Here is a 12,410-nt window from a genome sequence, read left to right as displayed (position 1 = left end):
GGTGAATAAAAGGAATTATTTCACGATTCCACCATTCCTTGAATGGGTTTGTTTAGCCAGGTATATATGGACTTGAATAGAACATATGAAATTGACCCTTTCAGCCCCTGTACCCACCCTGGGAAAGAAGAATCTACAGAATTTGCTCTACCTTTTAAAAAAGGAATAAATCGAATTGCCCCCTTTGGGACAAGGACGTTGCTTTGCTGGCTGCCCATACCAGTCCTGTGTGTGTCTAAAGAGTCTGGCACATTCTGGGTACAAAGACCACAGCTTCCTCCCTTTGCTAAGGGCCTGTGCTTGGAGGTCTGAGTCGTTTAGAAATATTGCTTCACTTCTCTTTAGGGGGTAAGAACCAAGACCCTGAGGCATGTTCCCCGCCCTTCCGGATTTAGGGGGTGGCTTTCTTGGATGAGAATGGTAGCAAATGCCCACTTTAACAGAGTGACAGCATTTTATATATAGTTTATTAGATATGAATAACCTCCCCTTCCCTAAGTCAAGAAAGATTTTAAAGATATCTATACCACTTCAGTAACAGAAAGTAGAATTCTTGCCTTCTTAAAATAGCCTCACCCCTCCTTTCTTTCAAGTATCTATCCAGGTGTCTTCCTGCTCCCAGTCTCTACCCATGTACCTTCTACTTAAGCATCCCCTTCTTACATATTCTCTCTACTTACACTTGTTACAATCAGTCAATTATCTAATCTAGAGATTTCAAGTTCCTGCAGTTACTAGTCTTTTCCCCAGATCAGCAAATTTCAACTTTCAGAAGCAGAAGGCAAAGGGAAAAAAAAAATTTTTTTCAGACCCCACCCAGGCTATATGCATCTTTTGAAATTGTTCAAACCTACTATCACCAAACTTCTCTTTAAAAAGCACCAAACCAAGTAGGGAGTTTCTCTCCTTTAGGTCTTGGGGATTGAGGAAACCTGGCCCCCAGTTCACCAGCTAATGGCTTTTCCAGATAAACTTTCTTTGCTTAGTGCTGGGCTGTCCCCAATCCTTATAGCCCAGTCTTGGTCTGGTTTATCTGGTGTTCTGCTAGACATGAAAATTGTTCCTTTACTAATGATCCATAAGGTCATCGTTTGTATATGTGGAGGAGAATGAGGGGTGTGGGTATGTGTGTCCTCCTCACTTTTCTCCTGGAATTCCACGGGAGGGGAGAAGATGAATAAAAAGTGTGAGTGGAAGTCCACTCAAAGACTCATTGATCTCTCCACTTGCCATTGTGCTGAACAGAGGTGGCTCCTTGGGAGAGGTTAGCAACTCTCACTAAAGTCCCTGGGGCAGCTGGGCCCTGCTCCCAGCTGAGCTCTAAGCCGCCTGCCGGCCTCCCGCCTCTTGAACAGTTAGTTACTCTCTCACCAAACCATCTTGGGCCTTCCTTCAGAGAACAACGCCTTTAGCCCACTCTCTTCTCTGATTCCCGCGTCCCGTCTCGTCCGCCCCTTTCCATCCCCCTACCGTTCCCCCTTCGCCAGGGAATAGAAAATTAAGAAGGCGCACGTATGGGAGGTGGGGAGGTGGGGGGGGGGGGCGCAAGGAGTTGGGAAATAAGGCAGAAGAGCAGTCTCAGGTAAAGCCCGGCAGCTTCTGGGCTTTCAGAGAACCCGGAGTCAGTGTAAGCAACAGAAGGAACGGAAACTAGCCCAGCGCTGACATGTAAACAGGGGCTAACATCTGGAACAGCCCCACTGCAGACAGACCAACAGACACACACCCCTGCCCTGAAACCAATCCACTTGCTTGCCCTGGGGCCCACTAGACAACCTAGTAGCCTCCTCTTCTCCCTCTGCTTCTCAGATCCCAGAAGGCAGAAGGGGAGTGCCTCAGGGCGGGGGCTCCAGGGAAGCTGGGATGGGGGGAGCGGTTTGTAGCCGAGCTTCCTCCCCAGGTACCTGGCTGTGTGTCTCCGGGGTCGTCCCCTACCCTGCTCCAGTTATCATTAGCCTCAGCCGGCAATAAGTGAGAAGGGAAGGCTCTGGGAGCTGGGAGAGGAAGATGTCCGGCTGTGGGACTGGGTGACCTCGGCTCCGATTTGGGGGTTGTGTAGAGGTTACTCCCACCTTAGGGAACGCAGGAAGCTGGTGAGGTGCTCCTTTTCCCTCTCCCAGCACCTATTCCATAACAAGAAACTTCGAACCAGAACGGAAAGAGAAGAAACGTAGGGAAAGCAGGGGAATAAAGGAGAAAAGCAGCCACGTCTTCCGGACCCCGGCATCCTCACACTCCAGTCTGGCGGTCCCCTTTTGCTCCCCCAACTTAGCTGCTTTGCCTCCCGTCAGCCCGAATCCCCTTCACAGACTCTTACCTTAATAGTCCCGTCCATTTGGCGAAGTCTGCAGCCGAGCCCCCCAATATTCCACACATTGACCCGGTTAGAGCCTAACCCCGCAGCCCCTTCGTATTGCCTCCGCTCCCGCACCTCTTGAGCTCCTAGCCCCCTGTCCGCGTCCCCCCAGTGAGCTCCTTGCCCTCTTCCCCGCTTTGCACGTTTGTTGTTGTAGCGGGGCGAAAAAGAGACAGTTAACCGGATGAAACTTTTTTTAAGCTAATTTTGGGAAGTGACTTCACTTTGCGAATCAGAAAGGAAGTCCTATCTCTCTCTCTCTCTCTCTCTCTCTCTCTCTCTCTCTCTCTCTCTCTCTCTCTCTCTCTCTCTCTCTCTCTCTCTCTCTCTCTCTCTCTCCCTTTCCCCCTCCCCCCCTCCTCCGGTCCTGCTTTTTGCATCACACACACTATATAAATATACACGTAGATACTGTAGATACATTCATACGCGGCACACACAGGATACTAGTTTCAGGGAGATAAGAGCTACTCTAGAACAATACTACTACCCACCCTCAGTTTTGTGCTCAGCCTGATTCCTGCAGTTTCAGAGTCTCTGACCCCCCAAGAGTCACCTACCCCTTGCTTCTTCCCAAAAAAGTCAAGTGCGAAACGTTTTTGCCTACCCCCCTCCAGCCCCCTCCCTTTTCTCCCTGGGGCTGTTGGCTGAACGTAGCCCGCCTGACTCACTCACTTTCCGTCTCTTCCCACAGATATTTTCATTAATGTTTTTTCCAGCCGGAGTAAAAACTTTAGAGGGGGGGAAAAAACCCGGGAAAGTTCTCTGGGGTTTGTGTGACCCTGATGAATACCGGGAACGATGTAGATAGGAACAGAAGCGTAGTAATAATAATCATTTAAAGTCGCAGCCACAGCGCTGGTTTCCAAGCGTTCCCTACGGTCGGTCACAATTTTCACAGTACCAGACAAATAGTCCTCCAGGAGGAGCTCAGCCCACCGGGGGGGTTATTTGAATACCTTCACAACAGGACCCTCCACATCCCCTCAGACGCCCCTTCTTCCCCAAACTGAATTTGGAGCACTCTGGTTCTTACGTGAAGTTCAGACAGACAGCCTCCCAACGTCCCTCCCTTTCTCCTCGAACCTCTCTGAGTTCGCAGTCACCCGAAGCCTTCCTCCTGCTGTGGGGTCTAGCAGAGACGGGCGACTAAAGGGAGTTCCTAGCCCCGGAGAACTTTTTGGAGGGGGTGCGGGGGAAGGCCGTGATGCTGGGGTAACTACCCACCCAGCCCCAATGCACTTACTCCAAAAGCCATTTATTCTTGACATCAGGCTGCAAGGCCAACCCATGCTTTCCAACCCCTCCCGAAGGGTTGCCGAGACATCAGTGCCTTTGGGAGAAACTAACTAACTGTCGTCCCGAAACAACCCTCCTGTCTCTTGCAAATGGACTGGGTGGATTGGACCGCAGACAAGCGAGTTCCGCCAGCCACGGTCGCAGAGAACTGCAAAGAAAACAGACTTTTCTCTTCCGAGAACTTCCACCCATTAGCCCTCTCGAACGATACCCCTCCCCTCTCCCCAGCCGAAGCCCAGACTGTTGGGACCCCGGTAGTCTCGAGTCCCGTAGATCTCCACCCACCCCTAGACCTGCGCCCAGAACACTAGGGCAGTGGAGAAACGGGATAGAAGCGCGGAGGGAGGAGAAGAGGGTTGGCGGGCGGACTCAGCCAGGGTTCTCTTTATCCTCGGTGCTCCAGAAACAGGTTACCTTGTCCAGCGCTCTCCTGACCACACTTTGGACTTTCTCACTTTTATTTTAGAGTCCGACAGGGGGGGAAATCCGAATAAGATCCAAGTGAATTAGAGAGAAAAAAAAAATCAAAAGGTCTCCGTGGCAGCAGCAGAAGTGACTTATTAATTCTTTATTTCTTCAAGAGCAATTGAGCCCGAGAGCTCACTCGTTCTCTTTCCCTTCCCCCCTCCCCCTTAGCCTCTCTTGAAATTAGCCTCATCAATTCAGCTCCAATTTTCGGTTCGGATACAGACACGGGACTGAACGTGACCAGACCTGGAGCCCCGGGTGCAGCTTGCCAGCTATTGAGACTCAGCCGAGGTGGGGGTGGGAGGGTGGGGGGAGCAGCAGAAGGGGGGAGCTGTGGCCTGCTCCCCCTCCCCTCCTCCTGTCTGCTTCTCAATCCTGGGGTCTGCTCCGGGGATCCCCCGAGACCGCCACATCTGGTTACTGCTAGCGGGGTCAGGTCCCCCCCTTTGCCTGGGGCCACAAGGACTGGAGTTCAATTAAAAGAAATCAGACTTAACCCTTTCCTTTCCAGCGTCCCTTTCCCTCTTTCCACCACTCAGGCTCTCTCTCTCTCTCCTCTGCTTTTCCACATGCTTTCCAGAAAAGAAAGAGGTTAAAGGGAAAGTAAGAATGAATTACATCCTTTCAATCCCCAAATTGTTTCCTTTTCAGTCTATACTCTGCCGACCTTCAAACAATAACAAGACTTTCAGGAGGAGCAAAAAAGCCCACTTCCAAGTGGAACCCCATGAATGAGACTCATCTCCCCGCCTCAAATCCAAATTTCTCCATTTTCAACAAGAAACGGAGACAGTGACCCCCTTCCTTAGGACAGCAAGAACGCGTGGTATAGAACAACAATACCACTTAGGTTTGGAGGCTCCCCCATCTCGAGCCTCACCATAGCATTCCGCTTGCTTTAAAATACACTCCTTTTCGTGGGATTATGGACGCTCCTTCCCCACTTTGGGTGAACACGGGGGCACAACTCTGGTCTCTATTCCAGTGGTCATTTAAATACATTCCACACACCCCCTCCCCAAGTTAAGCATTTTAGAGAGACCTGCGTTTTCCATTGAAGATGCTAACTATTAAAACAGATAATCCGAAAGAGTTTTCTCTCTCCTTCTCTTTCATTGGAACGTCGAATCGAAAACAACTATGTGATCATGCCTTTTAAACAAAGTTTGAGCAATTTTAAAGGTGGGAGTGGGGTGGGGAGAGACATAAATTACACATAAATTTGTACTGGTTTCTGAATAGCCTCTTTACCTCGAGCCTACGTCTTTGCCAGGTCTCCCAAGTTACCAGCCCCCAATTGTCTCCCAGGAGTCCAGAAAAGAAGAAAATCTACTCCTCAGACTGCGTGACTTTGCGAGAAATAAGTCGTTTCTCTTAGGGCGTCGAAACCTACAAGCTGGTGTACAATTCGGTTCCACTTATGTAATTCGGCATTTACTGTTGGATCTCCTCTCCCCGCCCCCATCTCCCCAAAATCCCGAAAGAAACAAACCAAACACAACAGTAAACAACTCTGCCCTGTTTAATGTGGTTACCACCAGACATCTGGAAAGATGGTTTGATCCTGGCAGCTCAGATTGTTTTCACGAGCAGCCAAACAGAATATTTCGAATGTTTGCATTGAGACAAATTGATAGAGAGCCTGCGGTCAGGCAGGCTACAGTGAAAGACTGCCCTGGGAGTTAAGGGGGGGAAAAAAACCCTCTCCCTGAAGGAGCTCTGTCTCTCCCAGTCACCTCCTACCCATCCCTCTCTGTCTCTGTCTCTCTCCTTTCAGTTTCCCTCTTTCCCCTTCTGTATCTGTCTCTCCTCCACTTCCATACGTCTTGATTTCCTAATCTTACACAAATTCCCAATAGAATACACTTTACCTAAAGGATGTTCAGTTCCAGTGCACCCCCCCACCACCTCCACTATCAAAACAAGGAAAGGTGCCCTGAATTCTATTCAGTCTGATTTACTACACCCAAGAAGAGTTGTACTAATAAAAATAAAAAGCTGCTCAGGACCAATGCAATTTTATTTTCTAACTGTAAAAAATAAAATAAAAGGCAAAGGTTAAATAAAAGTTTTTTTTTAAGATATATAGGTATGTTATTTGTGGAAATGAAAAGAAAACCATTTAAGCGAATACTTATGTAATTGAATTATTGAGACTGGGTCTATTTGCCTGTCTTTGTATCTATTTGCACATGGAGAACACTCATTTGATATTTGGGGGAGGGAGCTTGGTGGAGAAGGTGGCTAGTGATGGAGTTGTTCTATCCTCACTTCCAAAAAAAACCATAAAGATTAGGAACCCCCTTTTTCTGCTCAGTTTGGGAGCAGAGCCACTAAATGTAACTTAATGTCTCTTGGCTCTGAATGTCAGTCAGTCAGTCCCCTCCCCCTTCTCCCTTACACACAGCTCTTTGACCGGGTTAAGAGATTTCCAGACTCTTTGTCCCTGGCCTCAGTTAGCACCAACCAGTTTGGTACCCATTATCCCTGCGGAAAGGGAGGAGCAGCTACTCTTAGAGCTGCTGCATCTTTGACTCTGATCCTGTAGACGAGGGTGGATCCTTCACTTGAAACCCCGAAAGATGCCAGGCCCGGCTGGGTGTCTCTCTTGGCTGCTGTCTCCTCCTCCTCCCTACTCCACCACAACTCAACTTGGAGTCTAACTGGCAAAGGGGGAGGAGGGAGGCTGGGGAGTGGGGAAGAGGGGCGGGGGGTGGGAGAGAGAACGCCAAAAACCCAGACTGCAGTGCTGCAGCTTCAAGTGTCTGGCCCCTCGCTCGAGGCCATAATTAATTTGAGATTTATTTTTATTGGAGAACTCGAGTCTCGTCTGACCTTAGCCAAACAAGGCTGCTTCGAGCCGCCCCTGGATGCGCTTGAATGCTGGGGAATATTTCTGTTAGACGGCTCTCCAGGCGCGCCTGCTTTGAATTTGTTCCTCAGACTTCATCTACTTGGAGATTTGAAGAAAGATTTAAAGCCTTCTACCCACCCCCACCCACTAACTCTGCTCTTTCTTCCTTAACACCAAGCTGGTTAAAAATACTACGTGGGAGGTGAAGGGGGTGCACAGGGAGCAGGTCAGGGAGAAACTACACAGTGGTTGTTGGGGTATTTGGAGAGGGGGTACAAGGAATGGAGAACCAACAATTTGCTATCTCCATAAACCCAGAGCCCTTCTCTGCATCACAAGTCTTGAAGGACCCTTAAATTCCAAGAGGAAAATATCTAGGTAGAAGGTCCCCAAACCTAGCTGATAAAAAGCATAGACTAAAGACCAAGGGATCATGTCCAAAATCCCCCAATCTTGCCTGATTCACCCATTTCCCATGAAGCTTCTCTGGAAGGACAACAAATAGCTTTGGTGTAAGTCACTTTGAAGAGTTAAAAAGAAAGAATCTCAAGGTCCTTGGGCTAGGGACAAGAGAGAGAGGGACAGAGGAGTAAGCAGATCACCTCTTATGGGGAAAAGGGCTAAAGGAGAAGTACAGGGTAAAGGGGAATCAGATATGGGGTAGGGGGTGATTAGAGAAGAGGGAACTCAGGAATCCTTTCTATCCTCTCTCCTTTCCCTTTATCTTTTCCAAAGCTATCAGTTGTCTCTTTTGGTCTCTCTGTCTTGTACTTGGCCACCATTTGTCAACATCTAGTGTTCTCCCCTTACCACCACATTCATTTCTCTCTCTCTCTCTCTCTCTCTCTCTCTCTCTCTCTCTCTCTCTCTCTCTCTCTCTCTCTCTCTCTCTCTCCCTTTCAATTTGTCCTCATTTCAAATTTATCACCCCTTCTTTATCTGCAGCAAAGTTTGGAGTGAAGGGGTGTTGGGATGGACATCTATCTTCACCTGGTAGGGAGAGAAGCTTGGAGAGCCGTGGTTCCGCTCAGTTCCTGGGATTCAAGGGTTGGGCAGGTCTATGAAGTAGGGTTGGAGAGAGTGCCTGGTCCTGTCACCTCCTGGGCTAGAGCTCTGCTCTTTCCACTCCTGGCTTTCCCACCAACCTAAACTTCATGAATGTTTGTCAACAACCTCCAGGACTGGAACTTGACAGGGGAATGTCAGGAGCTTGGCAACCTAGAGTCTGTTTGTGCCCCCGCTGGCAAACAGTCAGAGAAGGGAACACCAGGAACAAGCCCAAGATTGTAGCCTGCTTGCAGACCCTTTGCCTGTATCAATGCTCCTCTTTGTCCAGCAATACAAATGTTGTGGCTGGAGAAAAATCCATTTTCCCCCCTTAAAAGGGGTTTCTGACTTAATTCCCCTCTTCCAGCAGTTAAAACCACTCTTGTCCCAGGCACTGGCTCTCCCGTTTTACTCCCTGATATCCTACCTAGTCTACTAGCCTAGCAAGGTTTCTCAGGCAAGGCTTAATACTCCCAAATGTCCCTCCTTTGGCATGTTTGTGCCAGGTACAGCAGTCCTGGGGTATAGGGGTGGGTGAATAAGATAGGCCTCTGAACTTAACTCTTCTCCCACATTTCTAGTTTTTGTTTCAGGGCAGCCTCAATATACTGACTTAACTCTAAGAAGATTTGATTTATTTGGGAGTGAAAATTTCTTGAACACTGGGAATGCACAGACTTTCATTAAAACAAATATACCCTCCAATTTCTTGGCAAAAGATCTGAATAGCCCCTACTCTTAAATTAAAGCCTAGATGCTAAGGTGTAGCCTAAGGTGGACGAACTAATCTAAGTAGTTCTCAAATGCAAATTAGTGGCAGTTGGTTGAATGCCCAGTGATTCTCCGACTTGCTCATTATCACCTTAGGGTACAAGCATCTTCACAAAGAGAGTCCTGTACATTGGAAATGCATACATTCTCCACCTCTGGGCGCGTTTATGTGCACGTACACACATACAGGCGCGCGCACACACACATATACTCATACACATGCACACACGCACACCTTTATATGTTTTCTATACCTGCATGCACAATTGGTTTCCACGAATCTACTTGCACTTTGGGGAAAGAACGTTGACATGGGGAACAGGGTTAAAGAGGGCGGAGGGGAAAAGTTAAAGGTGACTGGCAACCGTTACTTCTTCCTCGAAACAGGCAGTGAAGGAGACAGTCCTGAACTCAAGGTCGCCTTTCGGAAGAAGGGAGACTCGCTGCTCCTGTGACTGTGGTTGCGACCCTCCCCTCCTTCTCCCGCTTCCCCCCCCCACCCCCACTCCCAATGGTCCGCCAAGTCTGCCCCGCCTTGCCCCGCCCCACTCCGGGCGGTGGCACGCTGTAGACTTTCCTTAAACGTGTAACCCAGATGTCCCCGCCTTGGTTTGTTTACATTCTTGGGAGCTGTTGTGGGGAAAAACACCCACACCCTTACCCACCACCCCTCCATACCAAGTCAAATATAGCTGCTATACTTTTGGGGGGAGGAGGTGAAGGAAGGGGAGTGGGAGGGGAACATAGGAGGAGGATACGATTAGGGGAGACAAGTGAAAAAAGTGAACCAGACACATAGAGTTTGCACCAACGAGAAAGGACATCCCAAGACAGTAACAAGTCACAGGAATCCCCCAAATGCAGGCACGAATGGAGATCCACGGTGATTGCTCTCTTCTTCCAGTCATCCCATCACACTTAGAAAATTGGAAAGCCCTAGCCTAGCCTGGGCCAATTAGTCGTCCTTACTCTGTTCTACTTTTGCCTGGAAGAGACTATGCCACGACCACTTGAATACAAGACAAAACTGTGCTCAAACTTTGATACCTTCCTTTCACCCCACCTCCCTTCCCCAACACACACACTCACACACACTTCCCACCTCCACTCTGATCTTTTAGAACAGAGCTCTGCCTGCAGCAGACCCTTAAAAGAGATTTGCTGAAGAAGGCTTGTCTTTGCTTTTTTGTCCATCACCTTCAATCACCAGCACATTCAGAAAGCCAAAGGCCTCTACCCTTCTCTTTCATCTCATTCCTCTGACAAAGGGATGGGGAGTGGCATGTTGAACACTGAATGGGGGTCACAGGAGAAAGGCTTCAGTCATTACCTGTTTAAAGATGATGTCATGTCTTACCTTGACGTAAGACGATGTGTCTGGGACAGTTTGAAACATCTTTTGTGGGCAAGGATGGACTGAGAAAGGTTGAAAATCCACCTGTGGGGAGAACAGATCCATCAGTTACCTGCTAGTGGAAGAGAGACTGGCAAGAGTGGTGGTAACTGGAGGCTATTTGGTCTGGGGCCTGCAAAGAGAAGAAGAAAGTGCTGGACTTTCTGAGGCTAGGCCATAGTGATGTGAGACCCTTCAGAGCATTCTGTAGAGGGATGCAAATTACTGGACTTGGTTGACTCCTATTAATAAAGATAGGGGTTCCTGGGATGAGTAACTCAAAGCACATTCCTTTCTACTTTTCCTTTTCTTTTTGTCCCTTTCCCATGTGTTCTCTGGCTAGATAGAAGCCATCTATCTCTTATTTCCCCTTCCTCTTCCTCCAAATACTTCCTTTATGCCTAAGTAGTTGCTAAGGTGGGACACCCCTTCTTCCCCTTCTTCCTGTGTTAAGCAAAGGAGGGAGGAAAATAATAAAATTAAGGAAGAAGAAAAGGGTAAAGGGTAGCAAGAGGGCCTGATGGAAATAGAAAGGGAAAGGGAAAAACTCTTGTCCTAAATCTCAAGGTGAAGCAAGAGACTGATATTTTCAGAGCTGGACTCTTGGTTCTACTCTTTCCATTCTTGATTTATCACTTCTAAGGTTTAGTTTACGGGTTCCATACATCCCTTTTGGAGGATTCTAATTGTCTCTGGTTATCCTATTAGGTATTTCCAGTACCCCCAAACCTTAACAATAATATTTTGGATCTAACCAGGCCTAGTATTAAGGTTCCCTCCTTAATCTCTTGCTCTGTATCAGAAAACACCCTGAAGATTAGACTGTAGAAATATTGGTACTGGACAAGAAAATGTACCCAGTAGTCTCAGCTTTCTAAGTATTTCTCTAAGGACGGAGATATCTAGATTCTAGGTAAATATTGGAAAGGGATCTATCTGCATCAACTCTATCTGTTGATGAGGACTTACTTCAGTAGATGCCAAAGAACTACCTTGATGCTTCCTGAAGATTATTTCTCCTGGGAGATAAAGCTTCTGTCTACTTTCAATACAACTCTCATCGTCTCTCTGTTTCTGTTTCTCCCACTTTTCTCTGTCTCTGATTTCTTTGTCTTTTTCTGCCTTGTCTTTCTGTCTCTATCTCTGTCTGTCTGTCTCTGTCTCCCCCTCAATTCCCCTCTCCCTCCCCTCCTTTTTTAAACGTGGCAGCAGCCTGCTTCTCCGGCAGCCAATGTGTTTCTGATAAACTGCTTTTTCCCCCACTAACAAATTCCAGCTTCTTTGGCTCCTGAAGTCACAACAGAAAGACACACGTTCAGGGACAAGGTACATTTCTTTGGAGCAGAGATTGCCTGGCCTCCTCCCTCTGTGCCCCCAGAGTGACCCTTCCCGGGGGTTTACCCCTCTTTTCCTTATGGGTCTTGAAAATATTCAGAGTGAAATTCAAAAGCAGGGAATGGGGGGAGGAGACGAACGGGACAGACACATAGAGAGAAAGAAAACTCTTGAAAAACCTGGTCTGCTTCTTTAGCTGCTACCCTCTTGTCATTCAAAGGAGTCCAGGGGAAGTGTCCAGAGGAGGAACTTGTCCTCCCCCATCTCATATTCCCACCCCCTGGTTTAGAGCACAAAGAAGGCACTCACCTTAGACACCCTTTCCCCTTAACCAGCAGGAATGGAAGAGTGCAAACTTCAAGATGGGAAATGACGCCCCAGTCCACCTCCGAATCTCTGTGTTTTCAGACACTGATACCTTGTCAGTGGGATTAAATTTGCTAGATCCTCAGCCGGACTGAAGTTAAAGTTTTCCTTTCTTTCCAACCCATCCAGACAGCCTGCCTCAGCTCATTCCTATCCTCAGGGGGGTTTTCAGTAATGGACTGGATTTGTGTGTGTTTCCCTCTCACTCTCAAACACTCCCTCTCCCTCTTCCTCTCTCTTTTCCCCTCTTTTAATTTGATTTCCGTTTTCTTATCAATATTTCAACTGCTGTCTGATGAATTGTTCTAACAGGACATCCAAGCATCTGTCACCAGCCCCTCTCCCCCTGGACTGCATCTACATCTACACTTGAAGGACTTTTAAAACAACAAACCTGCCCATCTACAAATCCACTTATTATACCCATCCTTCAGCATGAAGTTTGTGTGTTCATTGAGAAGCCAAGAGGAAACGCTGAGTGGAGCTCCAGGCCTTTTTAAAACTGATTATTTTTCCCTAGG

At 48.0% G+C, this 12,410-nt stretch overlaps 1 protein-coding gene across 8 annotated transcripts in view; it reads right to left on the bottom strand.

The window, feature by feature from the left end:
• The window catches only part of FLI1 (Fli-1 proto-oncogene, ETS transcription factor), a 170,393-nt gene extending 158,326 nt beyond the window's left edge, over window positions 1–12,067 (bottom strand). Inside the window, exons 1-2 of one of the 8 annotated variants that reach the window (XM_007495111.2) lie at window positions 11,833–12,067; window positions 10,126–10,233 (exon numbers count right to left, since the gene is read on the bottom strand). In XM_007495111.2, the coding sequence (XP_007495173.1) occupies window positions 10,126–10,191 (66 nt within the window). In that variant the 5' untranslated portion in view covers window positions 10,192–10,233; window positions 11,833–12,067. Of the gene's footprint in view, window positions 1–2,317; window positions 2,631–2,850; window positions 2,920–3,031; window positions 3,120–3,392; window positions 3,492–3,602; window positions 3,625–4,069; window positions 4,398–10,125; window positions 10,234–11,832 lie in introns of those variants that run through there. The other 7 variants (XM_007495112.3, XM_007495115.3, XM_056794592.1 and 4 more) reach the window with 7 other exon arrangements.
• Window positions 12,068–12,410: the final 343 nt, after the last annotated feature.

Source organism: Monodelphis domestica, chromosome 4 (assembly GCF_027887165.1).
Source record: "Monodelphis domestica isolate mMonDom1 chromosome 4, mMonDom1.pri, whole genome shotgun sequence".
Lineage (NCBI taxonomy): Eukaryota > Metazoa > Chordata > Mammalia > Didelphimorphia > Didelphidae > Monodelphis > Monodelphis domestica.
The sequence above is the reverse complement of the archived record's forward strand: the minus strand, read 5'-3'. Positions and strand labels throughout refer to the sequence as shown.